The 26,535-nt window shown below is 48.3% G+C and overlaps 1 protein-coding gene and 2 long non-coding RNA genes across 4 annotated transcripts in view; 2 read left to right on the plus strand and 1 right to left on the minus strand.

Annotated features, from left to right (window-relative positions):
• The window catches only part of LOC114017879 (uncharacterized), a 42,013-nt gene extending 29,552 nt beyond the window's left edge, over positions 1 to 12,461 (plus strand). The window contains exons 3-5 of one of the 2 annotated variants that reach the window (XR_003563178.2): positions 3,917 to 3,994; positions 9,807 to 10,024; positions 12,168 to 12,461. This is a non-coding gene — a long non-coding RNA (uncharacterized LOC114017879). The other variant, XR_003563177.2, reaches the window with a different exon arrangement.
• LOC114017878 (uncharacterized) lies at positions 940 to 17,167 on the minus strand. Its single transcript, XR_008730644.1, has 6 exons — positions 17,030 to 17,167; positions 7,285 to 7,352; positions 4,763 to 4,873; positions 4,556 to 4,643; positions 2,188 to 2,233; positions 940 to 1,174 (listed from the first exon to the last, which is right to left on the minus strand). It is a non-coding gene; the product is annotated as an uncharacterized LOC114017878 (long non-coding RNA).
• A 203-nt stretch (positions 17,168 to 17,370) lies between these two features.
• HMX1 (H6 family homeobox 1) lies at positions 17,371 to 20,821 on the plus strand. The gene is made up of 2 exons (XM_055700726.1): positions 17,371 to 18,181; positions 19,892 to 20,821. The coding sequence occupies exons 1-2, from the start codon at positions 17,920 to 17,922 to the stop codon at positions 20,464 to 20,466; spliced, it is 837 nt and encodes a 278-aa protein (XP_055556701.1). The 5' UTR covers positions 17,371 to 17,919; the 3' UTR covers positions 20,467 to 20,821.
• The last annotated feature ends 5,714 nt before the right edge of the window (positions 20,822 to 26,535 follow it).

A 26,535-nucleotide genomic window follows, 5' to 3' on the forward strand; every position in this document is an offset into this window, starting at 1 on the left:
GGGGCCGGGGGAGGGGGGCTCTGCGCTGCCCCTCTGCCCCTGGCCGGCCCCTCCAGGGCGCCTCGGTGTTTTCCCACCCCTGCCCTCCCGGCCGGTGCCGCAGCCCCTCCCGTCTCCTTAAATTAACCCACAAAGGCGATCTCTCGCCCAGAAGTAGGGCACAGGAAAGTTTGGGGCAGAGGAGCCGGAAGATTCTTGCCGTTGGCTGCGATTCATCAAAAAGCCCCTTCATTATGAACAGCCCAGTTCCTATCCAGGGCGGGGGACCGCCTTGCCGCCAGCCTTCTCCCCCCGGCGCACCCCTTTCCCCCCAGCCTCGCCGCCCGGGGCCAAGGCGCCAGACGCGGCGGCACCGCCCGGCCCGGCCCCGCACCGCCTTCCCGGGGGCGGCTCGCCCGGCCTCGGCCCTCCCCGGGGCTCGGGGCTCCCCGGGGCCCAGGCGCTTCCCCATCTCACCCCCTGCTCCCCCCCGGGAAAGCAGCCTTCCCCCGCTGGCGTCCCCCGGGGGCGGCTCGGCAAAGCAGGGGTGAGGGATAGCCCCTTTTTCTGGAGAGGAAGGCAATGTCTGATGCAATGCAAGGTCTGGTTTCCCCGTGTCCGCTGCCAGGCTGACGACCCGGGGCGGGCCGTCCAGGACCTCCCATCCCCCTCGCGACCCTGGGACAAGCCTGCCCTGATGGCATTTGCTTTCTCTTTCATTTGGTGATCGTTTCCCTCTGCGGCTGCGGCCAAACACTGCACGCGTTGAAATGCGCGCTGAGACCGGTAACGCGCTGCCTGCCGCAAGGTTTCCTACAGACGCCGCGCAGAGGTTAACCATAATTTTGATGACGATTCTTCAATCAAATCATATTCTTGCTGTATAACTGTATGTACACAAAACTGGCAAATCCGTCAGTTTTACTACTGAAGAATTTTTCTTTTCCAAATAAAGACTAAGGAAAACCTCAAGTGTCACCGCGTTGTTGGGCTATCTAATGATGCAAAGGCAGGAGAGCGCGTGCTTTCCCATCAGTGCTGCAAGATACGGTACCCACAGACGGGATCCCATGGATTGAGGGGAAATTTGGTGGAGGCAACGCTGGATGCGAAGACCCTCCCTAAAGTTAAGCATCACCCTTCTCTGCAGCGGGAGTGCAGGAAAAAGGAGCTGCATCTTTTCTCCATTTATTACCTGGAAAACAGAGGGCAGAAACAGTTACGGTGTTTCCTAGAGGCTAAACATTCCCATAAAGAACTTACAGTGGTTTTACAACCCGCCTTGCACAGAGACCACGGGTGGGCGGTGGGCGATGTAAGGGATGGGGCTCTCCCTGTCCCCACCTCCCAACAGCTCCAGAAAACCGCGCACGACCGGAACGCGGAGCTGCTGTGCAGGTCTTTGCCCTTGATTTGCCGGTGGACTATAGGAAAAAATAATATTCGAGGAATAAACAACTAATGCACGATATTTCGTTAAGGGAAATAGCAGTAGGTGATTATGATGACGTTGTAAAGTGTGCTGAGTATTTCTTGCCGCATTTCCTTGTGATTTTAACACCCACCAAACCCAGATTTGTTTGGTTTACATACAAAATTAAGGTAACTGCTAGAGCCTAATAACTCGTGTATTTCTTTTGACTTAACTAGATTTAGCTTATGTTAAAAACATACATTCAATTCAAGTAGATGGTGAAATGTAATTGATCTAGGCATTGTCTTTTTCAAGGTTAAAAAACAGAGAATTTACACGGCATTGAAAAATGCTGTTTGAACATAGCAATGAAAATAAATTAGGTCTTTCTATTGAAGAGATTGACAAAATCCCACCAGAAATAAGTGAAATAAACAGTATGAAACAGGTATAACGGTGAAACTTTTTAAAGAGTAAAAACTTAAAAAAGAGTTTTTAAAGAAGCTTTGAGACAAGCTTCGGTCATACGGACACAAAAGGTGCAACTGGGTTGATAGCCTAATTTTGACAAGTGTCAAGACTTAAAGACAGTGCCAGGGAAAAACCAGGAGGAGAAGAAGTGCAATTTCAGCACGAGAAAAAGACCATTCCCAATGTGAGGAATGGCTAGGTGGCCGCTACCTAACTGATAGGTTTTTAAATGTGCCTGAAGATGGTGCTGTTTGGATAGTAGAAGTAAGGTCTCTGCAGTAAGCTGCAGCGAAGTGTTGTATTTTGAAAAAGAATTTGCTCACCCGAAATTGTGTTAACAGCAGATTACTCCAGCAGCGCTTCGAAAATCTAAACAGTGGAGACGTATTGGGAAAAAAAAAAAAGGCTTAACAAGCAACATAATTCTAGATAATTTCAGAAATTAATAGTGTCACTGTGATAAAGCAGCTTCTGGTAAGTTGAAATTTTGGTCCCAGTGCCTATCAGCAGATCTCACCCTCCCACGCCAGCCTGGCTGCTTCTGCTTCTGCTTCTGCTCACCCCCCTGACGCCCCTCGCTAGGTACAGCCTTTGTAAACTTGTATCCGTGCACCCAGTGCCCTAAGGAAAAGAGAAGTTCCAGGAAAATATTCATGGCTGATTTTTATTCAACAGATAGTGAAGGAAATTAAAGTAGAATTTCCCACTATGTACAAGCTTTCATGTTATTAAGCTTGATTTTAATGTGAATCCAAAATGATCCGCTATAGTTTATGACAGTTAGTTCAACTCTCTTGGCCAGGCTGGGAACCAGATTTTCTTCTCATAGTTTTAATAAAGGAATTTTTAGAAGGTCACCAGGAGCTAAACTAGTAGATTCGAAAAGAAATGTACTGGCATATGTAAGACACTTCCCTGCAATTAGCAGTAAATAATTCGAGGGCAAAGCTAGCTTTCTGGCAAAATACAGTTCTTACAGAATTTATGTTTTCCCCTAAACTGCACAATGCTTTTTAACACCATATGCCAATCTGGGAATCTCAAACATAATAATTAGCTTTGAGTTTTTGGAACACTTCATAAAGCCTGGATTAATCCCAACTGTATTATCTGGTGTCAGTTACTGTAAGTTGGAGACGCAGCATACCAAGTTACCAGCCAGTGAACTGTGCAATAATGACCATATGCTGCATGCTATTTTTTGTCTTTCTTCTTATATATATATTCTACCTATAACTTGTGCTAGGTCCAAGTAAGGGAAAACCCATGTTTGCTCCTGATCCAAAGCAAAACATGCTGCGTTTTACGTAAAGTGGATGTCTCCCAAATGGCAGGCTTTAAATCACCCCCCTGCCAAGCCATTGTACTGAAATACATGTTGCTTTTTAGGACTTTAAATTTACTTCCTCGGGAGAAAAGTATTATCCCAGCACTATCTAATGACCCGCCATAGAACGTTAACAGCTTGTAGGGTCAGTCTTGAATGGAAGTGCAGCCTTTGCATGGATTAAAGCATAGGAAGCCCTTCCTACAGCCTGTTGCTGTCTACTGCCCTCCCTCACTGTAACAGCTTTGGCTTTGCCTCTCCCGTCAGAGTCCCTGCTCTGTGCTGCCCTGTGGGAAGAACTCAGAGCTGGGTCAGCAGTCTCAGTTAGTCTGGCAGTGAAGTCTCCACTTCAGAGGAGCCAAGAGCACCTGAGAGGTTTGCATAGGAGCCCGTGTGCGCGGCTCATTATTTTCTGGTAATTTCATTATCTTTCTTACTTATGCCCCAGAACCAAGTTCGAGGTGGCCTTCTAAGTGTCACCAGAGGGACTGCAAATCGACAGCTAATGTAACTGAATTGCTTTGTGATGGTGGTTTGCTTCCTTTTCTAGCAGGAGCAGGAGCCCTCAAACCAGGGAGCTTCGGGCCACAGGGCTTACATCCAGCGTGCAGAATCAAATCCAGGGTGAATAGTGCCTAGGGCCTGATGAATCACTTTGCTTTCTAGTGTGTCCTCCGAAAAAAATACAGACGTTAATGATGCCGTTTATCTCATTGTCTTTGCAGGTGGGAATCAGCTGCCAAAGCAATGTGTCTGGTGTCGTTCCAGCCATATAGCATTAAAAGATCCTGTTCTGGCACCATGTGAGTCTCCCAGAGGTCCCATGTCATACTTGAAGTCCCATGCAAGTGTCTTGAATGTCTTTGGGAATATCAAAAGTCACTAAGTAGTCACATTTAAGCAACCTATGTGCTGGACATGTGTACCTCAGCCAGCTACCATGGGCACTCCTCACAGTCAGTTAAGGGGTTTAGTCACTTTTCAGGCACAGTGTATCTGATAAACGTGTCCTGTGAATGAGACAGGACTGTGTGCTAGGTTCATGTTTCTGTGCAGTTTAGGGTGTCTAGGCTGGCTGTAAATGTCTAAATTATAGATGATTTCCACTCCAAATAACCCAGGTTCTGTTTTTCTGCTTTATGTAGTAATAAAAATGGAAGTGATGCTGGCAGACCCGGAACATCTGTGTTTTTCGGTCTCCAAAGGCCTCACAGATTCTGGTTGGGAGGGAGAAAATAGCTTTTCCAAAGAAGTCATGAGAGTGCTTCCCAAAAATGTGAAGATGCTTCCAAGGCATTAAAATAGGAAAAAAAGGAAAACCTAAGGAGGAACACAAACTCATTCTTTCAAAAGAAGAACCTCACCAGAGTTGTCCATATAGAGCAGCTTGTTCTGTGTTGTGGTGGTGTTTCTATTTCAGTCCCAAAGCTAAGCACCCAGTAAGACCAAGTCCTATAAGACAACAGTAAAAGAGGGAAACGTATGAGGCTCAGTTTTCAGGCAACAGTGAAACAAGGCAAGCTAAATATCTATTAGTCCAAAGTCAGAAGTCATCTCAGGTAGAGTCAGACCTTGAACACAGGATTCCTCTGTGCTGGTCCAATGTTCCCAGCAAAATGACTTGTCTTCATCTTTGTAGAGACACATGGGTTTGGCAATGTACTGTGTAGGCTTTTTTTCAGCTAGATGTGAAAATTGAGGCAGGCTTTGTAGAAAATTCTATAGTTGATTGGGTTTTCTAACTCTTTTCCCCCACCCCTCTCTTTTTTTAATAGACAGAAAGACTGTGGCTCATGAAAAAATCCACACTTGGAAACACTGCTCTTTGAGTTTGGTTATTAAGTGCTAAATCACTTTTAAACAGGTCTGCTTCCTATTTTTTCCATTTCCAAATATAAAATATGTCACTGTTTTGTCTTATGTGTTAAGATGTTAGATCAATATCTGAATAATTAAATGCAGCAGGGCAATGAACTGTTTAATTAGCCTTGAGGTTTTCAGAGTATTAGCTATTAAAACTAAATAGGAAAACTGGCTTGCTCTGAGCCCTTTTATTTATAAATTGCAACTTGGCAAAAGTACAGATCTAAGTTTATTATGCATTTGGATTGTGCAATACTGAACTGCTAGGAAAAACCTTAATCCATCTAGACCACAGCCATCACTTTTGTTTGCAATCGGTTACACGCACTACGCTCTCGCAACATCTGTGAGCATCCCGATGGGTTCTGAAGTACCGGCACACTTTTGGAGCCGTTTAACACCACGGACCTCACCTGTGTTTCACTTTGACTAATTTTTTAGTAAGGGAGATGAGAAAAACGCAACCCTCGGTCCGGGTTGAAAGCGTTTTAGAGAGGTGTGTGCCTGCTCCGGGTGGGATTTGGCCTCGAGGTGGCACTGTGATAAGGCTGGTTGGGACTGCAGTGACACCAACTCAGCCAAGTGGCTTGCTGCCCTGGTATTTAAGCAATTTAAACATATCTACAGATCATCATATCTATGGACTAGGGTTAACAAGGATGTTCTTCTATGTCATCTTATTTTCAGTTATGTTTCACTTATATTAATATTTCCCATTTTCTTCCATGCAAGTAAATATAGACACATATTTTGAAAGCAGATTGAAACACGCTGATAGAGCAATCCAGTACAAGAAGAAGAAACTAAAGGGGGGAGGAAAGAAAGAGAAGGATTTTAATCTTTTTCAACGTAAGTGCAGAGTCATCAGACACTTTTTTTTGTTTACTTTACACAAGGAAGAAATGCAAAAGGCTGATTCCTGCTAGCAAAAGTATTTTTCCACATATTGCTTCACAGGTGTAGTGTTTCATACCAAGGGAGTCTGGCTACATGTGCACCTGGGAAAAATGTCAGGTAAGATTGCAGAATAGAAATAAGTCAAGTCCGGAACAGGGACCTTGTGGCCTATGGTCAGACATCACTGTCTTGAAATAGGTCAGATCCAGACACTTACTCAGAAAATTCCCAACTCAGGAAAAGGCACAGATTTTGGATTAATTTCCTCAGATCTCATCTAGATCCAAACTATTCTTGCTAAATGGAAGCATAAACTCACACGCCAGCTAATAATTTCCCCAGATTCAGACTCCGTGAATGACAACCTTAAGATTTTTAAACTTCTTCTAAACATGTTGATCATGGTAGAATTTTAAATAGTGTCTACATATCCTGCTTAATTTCTGATTAGGTACCAATAATGCCTTTAGGATTTATTAGTGCTTGCAAAATTGCTAGTAGTAATCTAATCTGGAATATTAATCTGAATTTAAATTGAACCTAAAGAATCTGTAGGTTCTCATTAGGTGTCAACAAGGCTCCCAAACCTCTCTAAGTAACACGCAAATACTGATTAACTCTCCTTCCCATGCCTCGTGCAAACTGTAGATTTGATCCTTATGGAAAGAAGAAATCAGATTCCCCAGACTCAGGTTTCTCAAGGATAATTTAAATATGTACCTCTTCAGGATAAGGTAGGGTTTTTTGAGCCAAATCTCAGTGGATTTCATTTATTTTTTTTAAATGGCTTTAGTAGATATATCAAAAGGAAAAAAACATGTAGGAACACTTGGAATATCGGCACAGGACAGAAGGCAATAACACAAGATCAGATAAAAAGATGCTTGATGTTTCTGACTCAGAATCAATGTCTCTTTAATCCACTGTTGATGCCAGTGGTGCTCACAAGACTTCACTGACCATCACAATGTCCAAGGAAATATTTCTTTGACACTTTTTTTTTTGTGTGTGTGTGTGTGTGTGAATTGAACGCAAGGTTAAGATCCACGTAACCAAACATAATTAATTCAGAAAAATATAATTGTTTTGCTTAAAAAACAATTAAAATTAAGCTGGAAATGAAGAGTTCCAGATGATTCAATTGGTTTTTATCCCTGTGGACTAAAAGAACAACAAATCTAAACACCGTGGTTTTTATCCTCAGCTGAACTTGACATCGACTTCACTGTGCCATGTAATAATTGGGTCACTGTCACACAAAACTTGCCATTTTATGTAAGGGAATGGCTGCCATGCATCTCTGTAGGGCATAGTTTTGAGGCTACATGCATACATTTTTAAGGGTAAGCTGGAGACGGAGTGATGAGTCAGGTCTTTATTCTGCTTCTGCTGTTCTTCACACTAAAAGGCACAAATGGAGAAAGGATTATTGCAGCTAGACAAGCTAGAAGCAGCCAGAAAATGAGGAAATAAAGAAAGGTAGGCTTTATTTCAATCAGCTTCAACCAGCTAGAAGTTAGGTGTTTGGTTTAATGTCATTGTCCTCTACAGTGATGTCTGGCACCACTTGGTGGTAGCGTTCATCCCTGCCAATTTGGGGTGCATGGAGAGGGGAGATGGGTCACCTCAGCAGGTGCCCCTCTGCACAGGAAAAGTCAAGATAAATCTATCAGACTTGACACCTGACTTCTGGCTGGCTCCTGCCCCAGGTGGGGATCCTGGAACGCTGGAAACATGTGCATGCTGCTGTGGACAGCCACCTTGTCTAACGCACACATCCTCCATCCCGGCTGAACCCTGTGGAGACCTGGTGGTGTTTGAGCCTTTGGTCTGACAACCAGAAAGTACCGATAAGATCATGCTCAGGCTGAATATCCTGATTGTCAAACATTCAGGAGACACATGAAAGCAAAGGCTGTGTTCAGCATCTTGGAGAGCAATTGCAAGCAGATGGTGGACATGTTTCTCTCTTGCTAAATGTAAGAGGACAGCTTCTTAGGCATGACCAAGACTGGATGACCTGTTGGGGCTGCTGAGAGGATTGAAACCACCTCACCCTAAGCAAGGAGCAGGGCAGGGTCAGGCAATCTCTGCAAAAGGTGGAGACAGAGCACGTAATGTTTCAGCAGCTCTAAGATACACAACAGAGTGTGTTACCTGCTGACAGCTCCGGAGCAGAGGGATGCCAAAAGACCCCAAGCTCCTGCTACAGAGGGGTGCCAAAATCCTGGAGTGCTGGCATCCTTCCAGCTATTTCCCCTGTTGTTTTCCTGCTGATCTGTGCAAGCAGCCAGACAGTAGATGCGGATGAGGGAAAGCCTTCTTAGTTCATCTGGTTTACCTCTTTGACAAGGTAGACATATGCCCTCCATTTTCTGCATGGGAACAGTCAGCTCTGTGAGGAAGCACCGTTACAAATCACCTGGAATAAGTTTCTGAAAGGTTCCTCTCCTGTACCTCGACAGCACAGTTGGCATGAAGAAGAAAAGTAGGTATTTGCAAAAAAGACTGGCTTTAGGATACAAGGGACCTAAGTATCAACCCCCTGACCCCAACTTGCCAAATGTTCTTCTCCTTGACTGCACGGAAGCCCCATTCAAGCACAAGCCTTGTTTGCTTATTTATTGAGTACATATGTTTTACGGAGTCTATGATCTGCAGAAAACATTCCAGTTTTTGGACCCAAGGGCAAAATCCTTCTTTCCAATCTGCACAGCTGATCTTTACGCTGATATTTTGCTCTTCCTAAGGGATTTCTGTGCAGTGAGGGAAAGAGAAATACCAGAGCTCAAATCCACCAGGTGTATCTGAAAGGAAAAGCCTGCTTTGTTGTCCTCCTCATTGCCTCCCGCAGCAAAAGGAGAAATGTAAAAAGGACAATGCAATAGAAAATATGACAGCCGATATTGCTAGTATTTAATAAACTGACTGTTTTGAACTAAACCTGGTGGCTTTTTGCAATGCCAGTTCCACCAGCATTAGCAAGACTTCATAGCTCAGCAAAGTAATGAAGATACTTCTCTCACACCCAACTTAGGTGTTTTCTGTGAGAAAGAGCAACATTTTGGAAAAGGCTTCCTTTCCACTCTTTAGATGTGTGTGATCTTGGATCACCCCTCTAGTTTCTCTTCCTTTTTTTTCCCCCAAGTGTAGTCATTTCCAATAAGGTTCATGAAGGGTTTCTGCTTTTGAAGGTCCCAAATGGCTTAAATCACTCCTAGCACAAATGCACTCTCTATTGTGGAAACTGAAACCTGCCACACCATAAGGTGATCTATATATTAGAACCAGATATCCCTTCACATCTGCATTTCCAAGCAGTGATGTGGTATGTTTTGAGTTAGCCTACTTTTAGAGTGGCTCCTCAGATAGAGATACAGCTATAAATACTGCTAAAGGGCTGGTGTTTGCCAGGCTTTTGCAAGGATGCTATCTAGGGAGAGGAAGATGTGTAGGCAAGAGGTACTCCCCTTTGCAAAACACACATTAACTACCCAAACTACCATAACTGCACACTGTGATGACGAGCACCTTTTCTTCTTACTGTCTGAGGAAACTGCTGTCCCTTGCCAAGCAAACAGCAGGGTTTTGGCTGCTTCGGGTTGGATCCATGCTGGCCCCATCCTCTAGTCCTAAGTGCAAATGGCATGGCTTGTGTCTGCAGACTACATGCTCTTCCACTTCAAAACAGACTGGTCTGATACCTACCAGGACCAGACTGTGGACTTTATTATTCTATAAATGCCCTGACATGGCCTGGAAGGGGAGTAGTAGGCCAAAATCTGCCAGGGAGTAAGTTTACAGTGAAGACTTTGAACAGGAATTTGTCTAAACCTGTGCCACGATACTTTCTAGCTTGCCTATACATGCTCAGCCAAGAAAGGCAAGTCATATGAAGCATTTGAGCAGGACAAGGGAAGACCAAGTCATCTGTGACTCAGAGTGGAGACACCACACTATCACTGTGTGCTTGCTAAAGGGAGCAGTCCCACCTGCAACTGAGTGCCTTTGCCTCATAAAATCCAGTTAACTGCGTCTCCCCTCAGAGCTGCCCTTCACCCATCTGCACCATGGTATGTATTGTCATGAAGCAGCAAGAAATCCTCCCCAAGACCAGACAGCTGGAAGGAGACATGTGAAGTGATCCATCTGTCTTTTCTTCCATGACAGTTACTCCCTGATTATGTGGACAATATTGGCTAGATATGGTTTGTCTTTAAGAAGAGCACAGGATGAAAAGGTTAGATGTAGAGGTCTCCACTTTGATTAATCCTCCCAGTAGATGTGGTAAGAGAACTTTGCATGACAGAAGGCGATAAAAGGGCTATTGCACCTTTTCCTACTTAGCTGGTAGGACGTACCTCTTTGACACACAACACGGGTGTACCTTCAGCCCTCTTTGCCCATCTCTCCAGTACTGCCTCCATTTAAATCAAGACTTTAGCTTGCTCTGGGTAAGACATGGATTTACAAAGTGTGATATGGAAATTTTCCTGCAGCAAGTCCACCTATTGCTCCAATTTCAGATAACTGCAGTGTAGATTTTATTATTCATAGCCAGAGGCTTGTGTAAATTTCTGGTTTGACTTCTCATGTCCTCACAAGGACAGAATGCTGGCCATGGTGTTCAGGTTTCATAAGGAACTGCTGTGGGAACTGGCTTGTGCCATCCAAACACAACTCAAGGATTTTGTGAAGTCAAAGGGGAATCTTGTGAGAAGGAGCTGATATAGCTGGGTTTCCTGCCGAGCCCCATGAGATCCTGGGGAAGATAGAACATCTCAGTGCTGCTTGCTGGGGGAAAGCAAACAGAGCTTTACCACCGAGTTCACTCAGTGTTTGACCCAGCCTTCCTACTGCTTCAGGGTTCTCTAGGACTAATCAGACTTGATAACAAAATAATTCAGAACAAGAAAGTGAATGCATCTGGGGTTTCCATGGATTTACATTAGGATCTGAGTTCATTACAATATTAATTTTGACTAGGTCCAGTCCTTTCTAAAGGCATTTCAACACTACTTTCACGCTATGTGAAAATGTTATTTTTTGTACACCATAATAAACATATTTGCATGTATGTAACTGTATATATCTCCAGATACATATCTCCACATATGCTGGAGCATTGCAATTTTATTTATAATACAATCCAGAACCATTTGAAAATTACTTTCATCCCCAGATTTTAATGACTCACATAAACTCTAACTACTCATTGTTTTCTATAAAGATTATCTCTGAACTGACTCAAAAATTCATGGTTTTACATTTGTATATGTATCATTGTGACAGAGTTTTTTAGTGGGAAAATCTATATGCCTCACTTAAATATGATTTGCAAAGGTATAATTTTCACATGACAATGAAAAAAGGTTTCCTTGATCTAATCACAGTTTTAAAGCTTGGTATGTTGTCCTCTTCTATGGTAAAGGAATTACAGGACAGTGGAAAGGAGATGCTTTCTGTTTTCTATCTATGCAGAGCTCACTCACCTTTTATTAATATAACTCACAAATATAGGTGATTTTTTTTATTTAATAAAGCTCCATGTAATTTTCACAAGTTTTCTTAAACCTTTCCCTTTGGAATACACACAGTTTGAATCATTTTACTATAAAAGTGCAAAAGCTAGTGTAATTTTTACCCCAGTGTTAATGTTATTTGCAGGCTAACTTTGATCCATGCATCAATTTTCCTTTTACACAACTGTAAAAGACAAAGGATGTTTTGTACTGTAAGTTCTTAATACTTTCTTTGATTGAATTTGGCTCTGTCCTGGAATTAATCTAAAACTCCTGAGTCAATCAGATTTAAGAAGGTATGAGTTTTTTACTAAATTCACTAAGCTCCAACTGTTTTTGAAGTTTGATCTAAGAATCCAATGTATCAACACACGGGGAAGTTCATTACAGTCCTTGAAAATGGCTTAACGCTTCACTAAAATCATTCAAGATTGGATCAGGGAAGGAAAACAGCATTTTAATGAAATTTTACTTCAGAATCCTCAGCTTCAACTTCTGGCAGAAAATCTTTAGATTCAAACTGTAGGTGCATACAAATTAGAGTTAAAGTCTACCTTGTTAATTAAAAAAATACTTTGATTTTCTTATCTTGCATAACACAAAAATCAAATGCTAAATGTTATTTCAAAATATAAAGAGTTATATACTGTTGTGACAGTGCAGTATTTTCTTTTCTCTTGATCTTTTGTTTTAGGCAAAGCCAAGAGTTGTGTGCAGTGTTTCATTTCAGGAGATCTGCATTTTCTGAGGGAAAATAATTCCAAAAGTCTTATGGATAATAGGTCAATGTTCAATAGCTCTGAAAAGTAATTTTTTTTTTTTACTCTGTCTCTGTATTTTCCAACTTGATTGTTAACAGAACAAAATATCCATGGTTAGGTCTGGTAAGGATCTCTTTCCATAATGCTCTTTTGTCTGCATAACAATAATAAAAGCTTTATTGGCACCTATTTCACATGACCTCCATAATTCTCCTGTGGCTGACCCTAACCAGTACCAATAAAACCATGCATTCTCTCACTGTACATAAAAAAAAAAAAAAAAAAAAAAAAAAAAAGTCACGTTAAAATTGTGTCAGGAAATAAATGCCAAAGAACTTTCTGGAAAAGTCACTTTTAAAACAGGACTGTGTTATAATTGTTAGCTCATTTCACTAGGGACTACCTTTTTTTAAAGACATCATATAATTTCTGATGATCCATTCTCTACCCCTCTCCCCACGTCCATTCAGATATTTAATAAATATTTCTGAAAGGGCTCTGGAATTTTAGCGCATGGGAATAGATATTCCCCAAAATCATTCTCAAAGAGTTTTCTTTGCTAGTATATTCATGTACCCAAGGATATTCCCCAGTCTGACAATTTATTATGGGTTAAAATACCCTTCATACAGCAAGGACCCAGCACTTCAGCGATGCAGTTCATGCTTCCAACGGTGTGACATCTATAACGAGCAACAAACAGGTATCATGGACAGTCAGAACATGCCACAGGCTTCAAGTGTCCTTCCAAAGCAGTTAATAACTATTTGTGAATAATGAATACATCCACAGGAACCTGCGTGGGTTGTGCAGCACCCTTGAAAGGGGAAAATTTCTCTGCCAGTATGACTGATGGTGAAGATTTCGGTAGGGTTGGGTTCATAGAGGTAATTTACTGGGGGGGGCAAGGGGATCCAATGATTATCAGTTTTCCTGTTTCCCCATCTTCAGAGACCCCTTAAAAATTTACTGCAAATTCGGAAAAGAATTCCACAAAGTGTTGCTGCACTTCAGTGCTATTTAAGCCACATTTGAAAGCGTTTAGGGTTTTCTCTACCTGCAGAAAAAAAGGGGGGGTCCTGCTGCCGTGTTGTCCTTGTCCTTTGCAGGTTCCCTGCTGGAAAGGCCACCCAAAATGGGGTATCCCCGAGGGCTGCGCACAGGACCCTCACCCAGGTGGGCCTCCCCCAGGAGCTGAGCGGGGCCCCCCTTCCCCCAGCTCCCCGGGAGGAGGAGGAAGAGGAAGATATTACACAGGGGTTTAGAGGTGCAAACATCTTCTTGTTGCTCTTTTATTTTAAGGTTTTCTTTAAGTAGATATCCAAGCCATCCCACCACCACCTCTGCTCCTCCAAAGGAGCGTTGGACCCGAAAAACAAACACTGCTTCCGAGCATCTGCTTTTGAGTTTTGGTGGCTCACGGCTGTTTACTGAAGATGCATATACGGTCTTTATTTGTTTTATTTTTACAGTTAAACCGAACCTGGCTGAAAAACTATTTTTATCTAGCAGTATGCGCATATATATATATATAAAATGTATATATGTAAATACATATCTATAGATATACATCTCAGTATATCAACCAGAGGCAGATGTTGGCCAAGAATTTCCTTACCCGGCAGCGCTGCCGCCTGACCCGTTAGGAGGGTGATAGGAGCTGGGCGACCTGCGCAGTGCAGGTTTTTGGCACGGAGAAGGGAGGCTGATTCGCCACCCCCGCAAGCCACCCCCTCCCGCAGCGCTCGGGGTCAAACGACCCGGGCTCCAAGCGTACGGCGGGCCCTCGGAAGCGGGCAGGAGCAGAGGTTAGGCAGGGAGCGCTGAAGCCTGTCTTTCATTTCGCTGCTATTTTACGACACATCGAGGCAGTGCTGATGGGGGGAGAGCACGGGGAGACATCAAACACCAGCGGGGTAATTGCATTCACATTGCAGGCAGGCCTGCTTCAGCCCGGCCGGGAGGCGCCACGACAGCGGCCGGAGCGGCCGGCCCGGCATCACCGTGGCTCACCGGAGGCTCTTGCCCTGCCTTGTTTTCGGCCCCACATGTAGCCCTCCTTCTGCTGGTTTCCTCCGGAGCCCGGCCCCAAATCCCCGCTCCTCCCTGCCCCTTGCGCTGCAGCCGGCCTTGCTTTGCACCCACGTCGAGCCAACCCTGTCGAAGGCTCAGGCGCCGTTGGAGATGGTGACAGGGGGCATATCTCACGGGCACACCACGCCAGGTGGCCGGCGGGCATCCCACGCCAGTGATCGGCAAGGACTGGGAGCCAGAACTGCTCAGCAGGAGAGACCCCACCTGCAGCGGCGCCGGGGCTGCTGGCCGCAGCCTTCCCGCACCTCCCAGAGCTGCCAGCGGTCTGGAGGTCTCCAAAGCCTCGGGATAAAACACGTACCGGGGAAAGAAACAGAGGCAAAGATGGGAAAAATAAGGGTCTCGCCACCTGCAGTCTAAATCTGGTCTCAAAGCCACCTCTGCCGAGAACGGAGGGAAGCCCCTTCTGCCCCACCGGAGGCAGGCGGGAGCTTGCTGCCCAGGGAAAGCCTTTCCACCCAGCTGCCTGCAAAAAATAAAAGGTTCACGGTGCCGCGAAGAGATGGCTGGGGAGGAGAGGGTGGTGAGGGAAGGAGAGGTCCTTGCCCGACCGGGGGGTTAGCCCGGGGTGACCGCAATGCCCTCGGCACAAGGGGACACCCCACCCCGCGCTACCCCCAGGCAAACGACATCGAAAGGAGTTGGGGCAGGGGCCTCCTGGCATTAAATTACGAAAATACCATCACTGGCTGCTTTTTCTGCTCCCTACATGGACCCCTGCTGGGTGGCTGCAGGGAGACATCCAGTAAACACATGCCCTTTTTCTCCTCCTCATCATAATAAGCACAAGGAGTATTAAGCACAAAATGTTAGTAGTCAAGTCACTACTGCAATGTGTGACTTAAACATAACTACAAGCTTAAAAAAATATCCCTTACCCACGGACATGTATGTACAAGTGTTATATTTGCAGGTATAGAATTATATCCATCCGATTTTGTGTTTCAGGAATATGTCTGAGTATACATGACTTTTCACAAACACAGTTCAGCATTATTGCACACCAAAGTTAGTTACACGTTATGCTAAAGAAATATGGAGGAGGAAAAAAAGCTAGAGCAAATTTACTCTTATTGATTTTATTAGGCTATTTCTAAGTGGAAAGCAGACAATATTACGTAAACTGTAGGAACACTTTATAAAATATGAGTACGGGATACATGCATAACGTTTGCACATTGCATATAAAATGTATAGAAGTAACCAGGGTCCACGTTTTTCTCTTTATTCCGGATAACACACGTATATTTTTCTGAGTCTGGCAGTCAAACAGATCTGACAGTTTATGGATGCTTAAGGCACACCGGTCAGACTCGTATTTCCTATGCAGCAACATGCACCAAGATGCGCAGAGCATCAAACCAATGCTTGTTAACATCACTCCTGTGCAACAAGTGACCAAACGACTTTTCGCCTGGTTTACAATTCCCCAGGCTGCTCTCGATCTCTGCCCAGGTGGGACCGAAAGCCGAACACGCTGCCATATATCCCTGCTTTTCCAGAGTCCCTTTCGGAGCTCTGGCTGCTGGCATCTTTCTGGAGTCTTTGGAACTGGAATTATTCCCTTTTTTTTTCTTTTTTTTTCTTTCTTTTTTTTTTTGTTATTTTTCTTTCTTTTCTTTTCCTATTTTTCTTTTTTGTTGTTGTTGTTTGTATTGTTTTTTCTTTTTTTTTTTTTCCCCTGAGTAAGCCTTGACCTCAAAGGTCCCCATTGCCACTCCGGGAAGGGGAGCGGGACAGCTCCGTGCCGAGGAGGCTGGCTCCGCTCCCGGCTGCGCCCCGGCCCCGCCGGACGCTCCCGCCGGGCAGCAGCCAGTGCCCCCGTCCAAAAGCGGGAGGGGAAGGCGGCCCTTGGGAAAAGGGCTCTTGTCCAGGAGACCCGTAACGGGGGACAAGTAGGGATATGCCGGCCGAGGAGGCAGAGCAGAGCAGGGCAGCAGGAGAGAGCTGACCTGCAGATGAACACTGCCGGATGAACCTCCACGGGTCTCCGACGTGCACTCTGGGTCGACCCGTCCCTCTAGAGACCCGGCTGGCCTGTTCCCGAGGGAAAAGGCAGAGGCTAACTCTGCTGCCCCGGCGCCCTGCAGCGAGGGAGAGTTTGTGGGGGCGCTGGGGGTCCCTGTCTCGAGGACGGCGGATCCAGAAGTCTCGGGAAAGGGGGCAGGCGGAGGATGGCTTCACGGCTTTCCATGAAGCGGAATTACAATAGGAATAAAAATAAAACAGTCGGGCTGCGGGAGGGTAACGCCAGGAGCCGTGGGCTGGGTGCTGGAGCGGGCAGCGCATCGCCGCTGCCTCCCCGTCAGGGGCAGCGGGAGATGGGGCGTCCTGGGCGACCCCGCCTTCCATGAGCGGGCGCTGGCTGGCTTTCCAAATAAACTGTACAGGTATAATATGCATCTATCTACACAAACATTCTTCTATATGTATATACGTATATACATATATATAGGAATACATATATATATGTATACATAAATCTATATATAAGAAAAGGTTAAATGTTACCAACCGGGCCCCGGGAGACCCTGTAGACGGCGGTTCCCTGTCGTCCCGTGCCGGGCACTCCCCCTTTCACCGACGGGACACTTCCAGCTCAGGGGGCAGATGTCCCTCCACCCACCCCACCCCCTTCCCCCCACCCCCCCCTTGGTTCAAGTGACCTAGCCGGGGTGCTCCGGACGGGGGGCAACCTCACCGCTCCGCCGGCAGCCCGCGGCGGTGGCTGGCAGGCCGGTGCAGGCTCTCCGGGCGGCGGAGGGCGCATCTCCTCCGTCCATCGCCGCCGCTGCAGACATGAAAGAGCTCGGCGGGGGGTGGGAGGGGGGTTGATTATTATTAATGATATTAATATCACTGCGGTGTCCGCGGCGCTGATTGGCTGGCTCAGCTGCCCGCTGAGGCCGCTGCGGCCAATGGGAGGGCCAGGACGTGGGGCGGCTAAGCCCCCCCGGCTGCGGCCCGTGTGCCGAGGCCGGCGCTGCCGCTCCCCCCCCCCGCGCCGGGATTTGCTCCCTAATTGACCTAAATAAGGAGCTCGTGAGTGGCAGCCCCGGGGCGGCGCACGCACACGCACATGCACACCCACCCCGCACTGCACACGCACACACACATACACACACGCACACACACACATACACACGCACACGCACGCCCAGGCACCGGCAGCGCCCGGCCCCGCCGCGCTCCGCGCCCTGCGCTTCCCCTGCGGAAATCCCATTTGCCGCCGCGCTCCTCCAATCGCAGGATCCCCCCTCTCGTGCCCAGCGTTTAACTCGCATGACATTTTTATTTCGTTATTATCGTTTTCGCGCAGAATCTGGCGCCTCCGATGGGTTGTCGGGTTGCTTTTTTTTTTTTTTCCTTCCCCGTTCCCTTCCCCTCCTCCCCCTCCCCCCTCCCCTCCTAGCTTGCAGGAAATGATGGCAAACCGCGATCTGAAATGATTACTCCGGAAAAAAACCCTTTTATACCAGGAGAGCATCCACGGGGCTAGGCAGAGGCAAGAGGCGGCCGCGGGGCAGCGGGGAACCGAGGAGCCAGCCGCCGGCGGAGCCGGGATCCCCCCTCCCGCAGTTCTCTCCGACGATGCCGGACGAAGCCACGGAAAGCGCCGGCTCCACCTCCGCCCGCGTCTCGTCCTTTTTCATCGAGGACCTGCTGGGCACCGAGGGCACGGCGGGCGGCGGGGCGCGGCGGGCAGCGGCGAGCGGCGGCGGCCGCGGGGGGCCGCGCTGCGGGCCGCGCTCTCCGCTGCGCCTCGGCGCCCCGGGCTGCCCCCTCCGCGACGCCGCCGTCGGCTGGTACCGCCGAGCGCACGCCGCCTTCCTGGGCTGCGCCAGCCCCGACAGTAAGTCGCCTTTCCCTACCCTTAATCACCGGGCCAGGCTGTGACTGGGGGTCGAAGCGGGGCGGGGGGGGGGCTGCCTCTGCTCCCTCCGGACCGTAGATCGAGTCCCGCCGCCGCCCCCGGGGCAGGCGCGGAGTAGATGTGCGGGGTGGCCCGCAGCCCTCGCCCTGCCTCCCCGTTTTCGGCCGCCCAGGGTAAATCTCCGGAAATGCTCCCTGTGTGTCAGGCACCTGGAGCCTCCTTCCTGCCGCCCGGAACGTAAACAGGGGTCGTTTGCTTGCTCGGGCATTTTCTTCTTTCCCCCTTTTCCCTCCCCTATTTCTTTAATTTTTTTTTTTTTTTTTAAGACGGAGCTATGGCTATTTTTGACGCCCCAGCAAGCGGGATTGCCGGGACCCCCGTCCCTAGCAGCCCGGCAGAGAGTTCGGCAAGCCGGGGGAGCCGCCGGGCTGGTGTCCCCGCGCCCCGGCCCCGTGCCCGCAGAGCCGACCCCGCTGCCCCGCTCCCGCAGCACGGCTCCGCGCAGCGCGGCAGGCAGCGGCCTGCCTCCGCGGGAACCCCGCCGGAACGGGCGCTGGAGGAAAAGCCTGGGTTCAGGGGCAAGGATTAACATCTGAAAAAGTTTATGGGCTGCGTTCAGTGGTTATTTTTATCCTGATAGAAAAAATATTGTCCCTCGGTACATCTCTGTGATCCTATACGAGCCCGTGGAGTTCTCACGATTGCTCAATGAGGAAGAGAGGCGTGATTTGTAACCCAAAGAGTTTCTTTTTACAGTGATGGGTTTATTAATATTTTTAATTTCTCTCAGAAGTACGCCTAGAAACAGAGAACGACCCCAGAAACAACTGCCACGTTTTTCTCGCTTTTTCCCCCCTCCTTTTCTGTTTTCCCTCTGTTCTTTAAAGGGTAGGAAATATTTTTTTCCCTGTAAAATTGCAAATGTAAAGCACAGTGTTGGAAACTCCACGGAGGCGTGCTGAGAGGCAACGTCCCGGGATTTGAGTAGCTGACCCCATCCATTTGGTTTATCGAGTTCAGAATAACGTGAAGCCAAAATGTCTGTTTCTTACCTCCCTTATATACACACACACGCACTACTATACTTACCCCCTTACACACAGTAATATACTTCCATATGTACTTGCGAGTACATATGTGCGTAAGTATATTTGTGCATGCGTCTGTGTGTAAAGATACATGTGTGTATAAATAAGAGTTCAGGCGTATTCACAGGTGTACATACGTATATAAAAAGTATATACATGCTTCTGTGCGTATATACGTGTATGTATACATATACACGTACACTTGCATTTATGTGTGCGAAACATATATCTGAAAGAATATGTATATTGTATACGTGTGCATTTAGGTACGTGCGTACACCGAGATGCACGTGCACATCCGCACCTATAGGCGTGTTTACGCAGGCGAGCGCATGTGTATGTACGTGAAATGTAACTTCTGTGTTTCGACATGAATATGCGTGCGCGTGTGTGTATATACTCACAAATATTCGGGAGTTTCTATGGCAAGAGACCGCGCAGCGGCGGGAGCCTTTGCCCGGGCTCCCCGCCCGTCAGGCGGCCCCGGCCCCGGCCTCACTCGCTCCGCAGCCGCGTTGCTTCCCCCGCCGGCGAGCGGGGCGAGGGGCAGCGCTGCCCCGAGCAGCGGCCCCCGCTCCCAGCCCTCTGCCTCTCTCCGCAGCTAGCGACCGGGACTCGCCCGAGCTGCCCGAGGAGCCGGCGGAGCGGGCGGGCGGCGGCGGGCGGGCGGCGGCGCGGGGCCCGGCGGGCGGGCGGCCGGGGCCGGGCAGCCGCGAGGAGGAGGAGGAGCGCGGCGAGGAGCCGGGAGAGCCGGAGCAACGCGCCGCCGGCCGCAAGAAGAAGACGCGCACGGTGTTCAGCCGCAGCCAGGTCTTCCAGCTGGAGTCCACCTTCGACGTGAAGCGCTACCTGAGCAGCTCGGAGCGGGCCGGGCTGGCCGCCTCGCTGCACCTCACCGAGACCCAGGTGAAGATCTGGTTCCAGAACCGCCGCAACAAGTGGAAGCGGCAGCTGGCGGCCGACCTGGAGGCGGCCAACCTCTCCCACGCCGCTCAAAGGATAGTGCGGGTCCCCATTTTGTACCACGAGAACTCGCCGGCGAGCGCCTTGGGCTTCACCCTGCCCCACATGTCGCCCCCCTTGGTGGGCTTCTCCAGCGGTGTCAGCTACCCCCTGGGCACCTTCCCTGCCGCCTCCCTCCCGTTCCTACGATCGCAGATGACAGGACTCGTCTGAGCGCCCACCTGTGCCGAAACCGCGGCCCCTTCGCCCCCTCCCCCGGCTTCCAGCTCCACCCCCCTTCCTCCCCGGACTTTTGATTTCCAACTTACACGTTTCTCGATTTTCTGCTTTTGGACTTCTTTTTTTTTTTTTTTTTTTTTTAAATGTGCAATAAACTTACTTTTGGGGTTAACTCGGAGCGACGCGCAGTAGCCGGAGGGAACCGAAAGGACTACGAGGACCCCAGCCGGGAGCCGGGAGCCGGGAGCCGGTCGGCGGGGCTCCCCCCCCCCGCCCCGCGCATCCAAAGAAAATGCAGCCCTGTGGCAGCGGCAAAGCCCTCACTGCCCCCTCGGCCCCGGGGTGACATAGACCCCCAGACCCTTTTCCCCTCCTGCAGAGCTGCCAAGCGTGAGACGAATGTACGGAACGGCCGGGGCCCGGGGCGCCCCCCAGCGCCGCAGCCCCCGCCCCACGGACGGCGAAGCCTGGGGGCCCCCGCCGCGGCCAAGGGCCATTCCCCGGGTCCTCCACCGCCCCGGGCCCGCGCCCCTGCTGGGGAAACCCTTCATCTTCCCCGCTGCCCCGGCTGCGTTCCGTGCAGAGCGGGGCACCCTGCGGACCCTCGCCTCCAGCAGCTTCTCCAGGGCCCTTTGTTTTAGCCACTTAATTCGTACAGATTGCCCCCACACCCCCCTTCAACCCCCCTATCCCCCGTTACTCCCATTTTCATACGATCGATACCCAAGCATGTGCTGATGCTCCCTGATCCTTCTCGGTGCAGGCTTTGTGATTTGAAACAACTGGAAGGCAAATTGTTGGAATGAATTCGCCCCCCCGAAGTTCGAGCTGTGAGGATTTGGTTTCTTTGGTTTCGTTTTATTTCCCTGGCAAACTATCAGCAAAAATACAAGTGGGTTTTTTTTTTAATTATATATATATATAAAATTCAACATACTGTGTTTTACCAATGGGTTTGCCACTTATTTCGGTCTCCTGGAGCGGCTGAGGAAAACGCACCTCGGCTTGTCCGTCTCTTACGGGACCAGTTAAGGTGATAGATTACAAGTTCGCACTGGCGATTAAAAAGGAAGGAAAGAAAAATAATCACATGGGGACAGACTGAGGAGCTGTATGGCTAGTTATGCAAGGTAACCTGTAATGTGATATTATATGACGTATTATGCATGCCAAGCTATTTTCTTTAATAACTGTTTTCCCCTCTCTACCCACTGCTAAAATGAATATCGGGTCAATCATTGTTTCTAAAGGTTTGAATTTCTTTTTCCGAATACTAAGGGGGAAATGGCCTTATAAAACTCAGTCATGGTGGAAGGTCAAGCTTTGATCGTATGTTTTAGGGCATAATCAGATGTAATTGAACCGACCAGCTTGGAGCACTCGGTGTCCCCGCGGGGAAAGCTGGGTCCTGGATCTGTTGGGGTATGTGCATGCGGACCTGTCTCTAGTGAAGGAAGAGCCATCTACTTCTTACTATTGCCTACGCTTTACATTATATTTGGAGCGATCGCACAGTTCCTTGTTATGAAATCGATCGGCGAGATGCGGCGGAGCTTCAGTTTTGATACGAAACCTGAGAAGAAGGGTCAGGGGCGGATTATAACCTCTCCACAGCTTTTTTTTTTCCTCCCTTTTTTTTTTTTTTTTTTTTTTTTTTTTTTTTTTTCCCTCCCCGCTTTGGCCTGAAACACGGCTCTGGGCATCAGCCTGCGCAGTTGAAGTCGGGACGCTGAAAGCCTCAAAAACACTCGAGAATGAATTAAATATATATCTATCCTGGGTTCCTGAGAAAAGTGCTAACTTACCGGGGTGCTCGTTTCGACTTGAGCCCCGATTCTGGAAGCTATTGGTTTTTGGTTGTTTTTGTGGGTGGTTTTTTTTTGGGTTTTGTTTGGGGTTTTTTTTCCTCCAACTGCTCTGAAATCCCTCGTCTCACTCCGGGAGATCTTCGCCAGCTGTTTGCTTTGCATATCCGTCAAGCACCCGAATTTGGGGCGAAAACTTCTGAAACTTGGTCCCCGAGCAGTGTAAGGAGGACCGGGAGGCGGCGGGGCTGGGGGTGCCGGTACCCTGGACGGGAGCTGCCGGCCGCAGGGGGAGCGGCTGGGGTGGACTCCAGCTTTTTCATGGGCAGAGGAGGGGACTTCGGACGATGTTTCTTCCGAGGGGCGCAACCACTTGGTTTGATACCGTTCAGAGCCTGGCTACCCCTGGAAGAAAGCGGCCAGATCGTTTTCCCCCACCACTTCCAGCTCCCCAGATCTCCCAGTGTTACCTACCGGAGTAAAATCCTGATTCACTACAGTCATATCAGAGTAGATTGTAATCCAACGCAAAACTTAACACGCCTGCCACTCTCCACATGCCTTTTCTTTGGAGTAACATATGAGATTATTATACTTCTGATTCTACTAAATATTCTTTTCTTGAAGTTAAGGAACTGGCAGGGCTAAATGATCAATTGGATTTTTAATATGTGTTTTGACATTAGTTTGTTTTTTAAAGACGTTCTGATTATATCAATAAACAGATTTTTTTTCATACACTGTATTTGTAACTTATGATCATAGTAAAATATTAAAAGGTGCAAGACGTGAATTCATCCAAGAAAAAGTGCTTACTTATGCCTTATTCTGTACATGCAGAAAGTGCTTTACAGTAGCTTATTAAAAGTATGTGCTGAAAGTAGGAATATATACACCTCAGGTTTCTTTACCTCGTAGCTTTTAAAACGACGCTTTTCATTGTACCTGGTGGCAAGACATTTCTGCAGGGTGCAGAGAAACAGCTAGCAGAAGGCGTAGTCCCTGATGTATATGCCTTGAAGATTTCCAAACAGGAAGAAACACAAACAAACAAACAAACAAACCAAAACAAACCCCCCAGGCCCACCCTTTAGATCAGGACAGCGGGTTCCTCGCAGTTTTCTTCCCTGTGTGTATTTTTTGTTGAGCAAATCAGAGCGGTAAGAGTCACGCTTTGTGCTTCTGCAAACAGAATGTAGTGTTGGAGGACTGTTAAACTCAAAGTAGTTTCGCAAAGACTGTTTGCGACATTTAGAGACATAAGTTGTTGCTTTGTAGATCAAAGCAACCTCAGAATAGCTTTAAAATAAATGCAGTTATACTACAGCTGTAATATTATTATGCAGCATAAATCCTTGTCTGTTGACATTTATTTAATGAATGTTGCTACAACAGCTTAGCTAGATGGCACTCCAGAGGCGAGGCAAAGGAAAGCCTTGCCAGACTACTCATAAAGATAACTTGTGTTTATTGGACGCTAATAAAATAATTAGCGAAAAGATTTATTTTTTATTTTAAGCAAAGCAAACGAAAATAAGGTCTGAACTGACCTTCTGAAATAAATTCCTGGTGTAGCTGTCATAAGATGTTATTATTAATTACACTTTAAATGAAAACGATCGATATGCTGAAAAGCACCTTGTTAAATGGCTACTTTGCAAATGGTACATTGCTCACCGGCTTAAGATGGCCTATAACTTTTCTCGTAGGCATCGGTCTAAAATATTCATGCAAATCAATACTTGATAAATCTCATAGGTGCGCGCTGGCTCCAGTGTTGAACAACATAATTAGATCGATATTTTTTTTCCTTTCTTTTATACTGCATTATCTTGGAATAGTCTGTCTCTGCCCGCTGTGAACGTGCCGGCCGGGCGGGATGCTAGCCCCGCTCCCACCATCGATCGGCGGGAGGCTCGCTCCAGACCTCGGCGGACTCGCAGCATTTAGTGCTCGCAGCCTCAGACCTGATCCAGGCAATTTTCTTACATTTCCCGTTCCATTCCCGATGAGTATCACTTTATGGAGAATTTCTTAATGCTTCCTACATTTTAATTTCTGTGTAGTGAGATACATGAACGTCTATTTAAATAGATATTCATGAAAACCTAGATATGTGTCTAAAATTTAAAACTTTTTTCTCTTTTTTCTTTTCTCTTTTTTCTTTTCTTTTCTTTTCTTTTCTTTTCTTTTCTTTTCTTTTCTTTTCTTTTCTTTTCTTTTCTTTTCTTTTCTTTTCTTTTCTTTTCTTTTCTTTTCTTTTCTTTTCTTTTCTTTTCTTTTCTTTTCTCGTCTCGTCTCGTCTCGTCTCGTCTCCTCTCTCCTCTCCTCTTTTCCCTTCCCTTCCCTTCCCTTCCCTTCCCTTCCCTTCCCTTCCCTTCCCTTCCCTTCCCTTCCCTTCCCTTCCCTTCCCTTCCCTTCCCTTCCCTTCCCTTCCCTTCCCTTCCCTTCCCTTCCCTTCCCTTCCCTCTCTTCTCTCTTTAGCAATTCCAGTCTACTGAGCAGCCGAGAATTACTAGCTTTATTCGGAAATCCCTTCTAGGATTTTGAGTATCAAGTGCAGAGGTTGCAGGAAGGCGATTTATCTGAGGACTTTGAACTGACCTTAGAGGAAAGCAGAAGGTTTTGAAAAGGGATGCTCTGCCCCGGGGTTCCCCGCGGCCCGACCAGCCTGCGTCCCGCACCTCTGGGTGGAAGGAGCTGGCTTAGCGCGCTCCGCTTCCCCGAGAAGCCTGTTTATGTGTGACATTGGTAGCAGCCTTCCTGTGGGACCCCGGGGAGAGTTGCTTTCCAGCCAGTCAAGCCATTTGCTCTCCCCTCCCATCCCGAGACCCCCGGCGCAGGCGAGGGATGTCCCCACTGCCCCGCACCACTGCCTGCACCCGGGGGCGGCGGCGCCCCACCGGGGAAGGGGGACACCGCAACGCAATCGGCAGTTTATACCCAGCTACTGCTCAACCGCAAAATCGAGTTTATTGTAGGGACCTGCAGCGCTAAGGTGGCCGACGCCGCCAGGTTAGTTCCATAAACCTTTCAGGCAGCGCTTGTGTTTTGGACCCGCTGGCCCCGGCTGCGTCCCGGGAGGGCGGCGGGGGCGGCTTGGAGACCGCTGCACGGTGCCGGTGTGCCCGCACTACCCGGGTCTTATTTGCGAGGGGACGTCAAACCCGGAGCGGGCCTGGAGTACAGCGGGGGGTAAGCCAAGCCCGGTTCCATAACCCAAACCGGACTCTGGCGTTTCTGTAGGATCTAATCAGATTTCATTTCCATCGGATTTAGATTTAGAGTAGGAGACTTTTTGCACTCCGAGCTAAAATGGAAATAGAAGTGTGCCGGGTGATTTCTGGTGAAAAGCTTGCCCAGGTGAAAGGTTTCTGTTAGCTTCTGATACAGGAATATATTATTCAAAGAAAAAGGTTCGCTCTTCCTGCGCTGCTGCTGTGTGTTACCGGCCTCCCTGTCACGACACGTCCCAGACGACAAGGTTCCTCCCACATAAAATACGAATGAAACGCGGAATTTGAAAGTATCAGTGCCGGGAAACCTGTACCTATTGTAAGGAAAATTGTTGCTCTTAAACCGAGTGATTAAGCACCTTGTCCGAAGGCCTTTCGGAGTCTGGGGAATGAATCACGACGCGGAGCAGTGCTGCGGGGGACAGCCCTTGGGCAGCGAGACCCCCTTTGCTGGCTCAGCCCCTGGCAGCTGAGTCTCGCAGAAAGCGGAGACTCCGGCCGAAGCCCCACTGCCCCGCGGCCGCTCTCAGCCAAGCCTCTGCCGGGGCTGCGCTGCCCGCGCCCCAGGAGCCAGTCACTCGGAAAAGGCTCAGACTTCTGGCAAAGTCTCTCGCCCTCGGGCACCGACAGCCCCATCAGCTCCGGGCCGAACGCGGACGGGCCGGGGCTCGGAAGGGTTTGCTGGGGGCTTGGAGCGGGACCCTCCCCGCCGCAGAGCGCTCCCTCTGTGGAAGTACACTTTGCGGGCGGGTGGTTGGGCTTGGCAAGGTACGGCTCCGCTGTTCACATGCGAAGCCAAGTCTTTACTCCCCCCTGAAGCTAAGGGGGACCCTGGCAGAGGGCGTGAGGAGCCGTCAACGGATCTGGCTTGTAGGATTCGCTGTAGGGGGGACCCCGGAGGCCCCCCATCCTCTTGTGGCCAGTGAATTGGTTTCAACCTGCCCCAGCGGCTGGAGAGATCCGGTACGGTAGCGTGCTCCCTCACTGCACAGTTTGTCAGGGGAAATATCGGGTTTGTAAAG

Source organism: Falco cherrug, chromosome 1 (genome assembly GCF_023634085.1).
Source record: "Falco cherrug isolate bFalChe1 chromosome 1, bFalChe1.pri, whole genome shotgun sequence".
NCBI lineage: Eukaryota > Metazoa > Chordata > Aves > Falconiformes > Falconidae > Falco > Falco cherrug.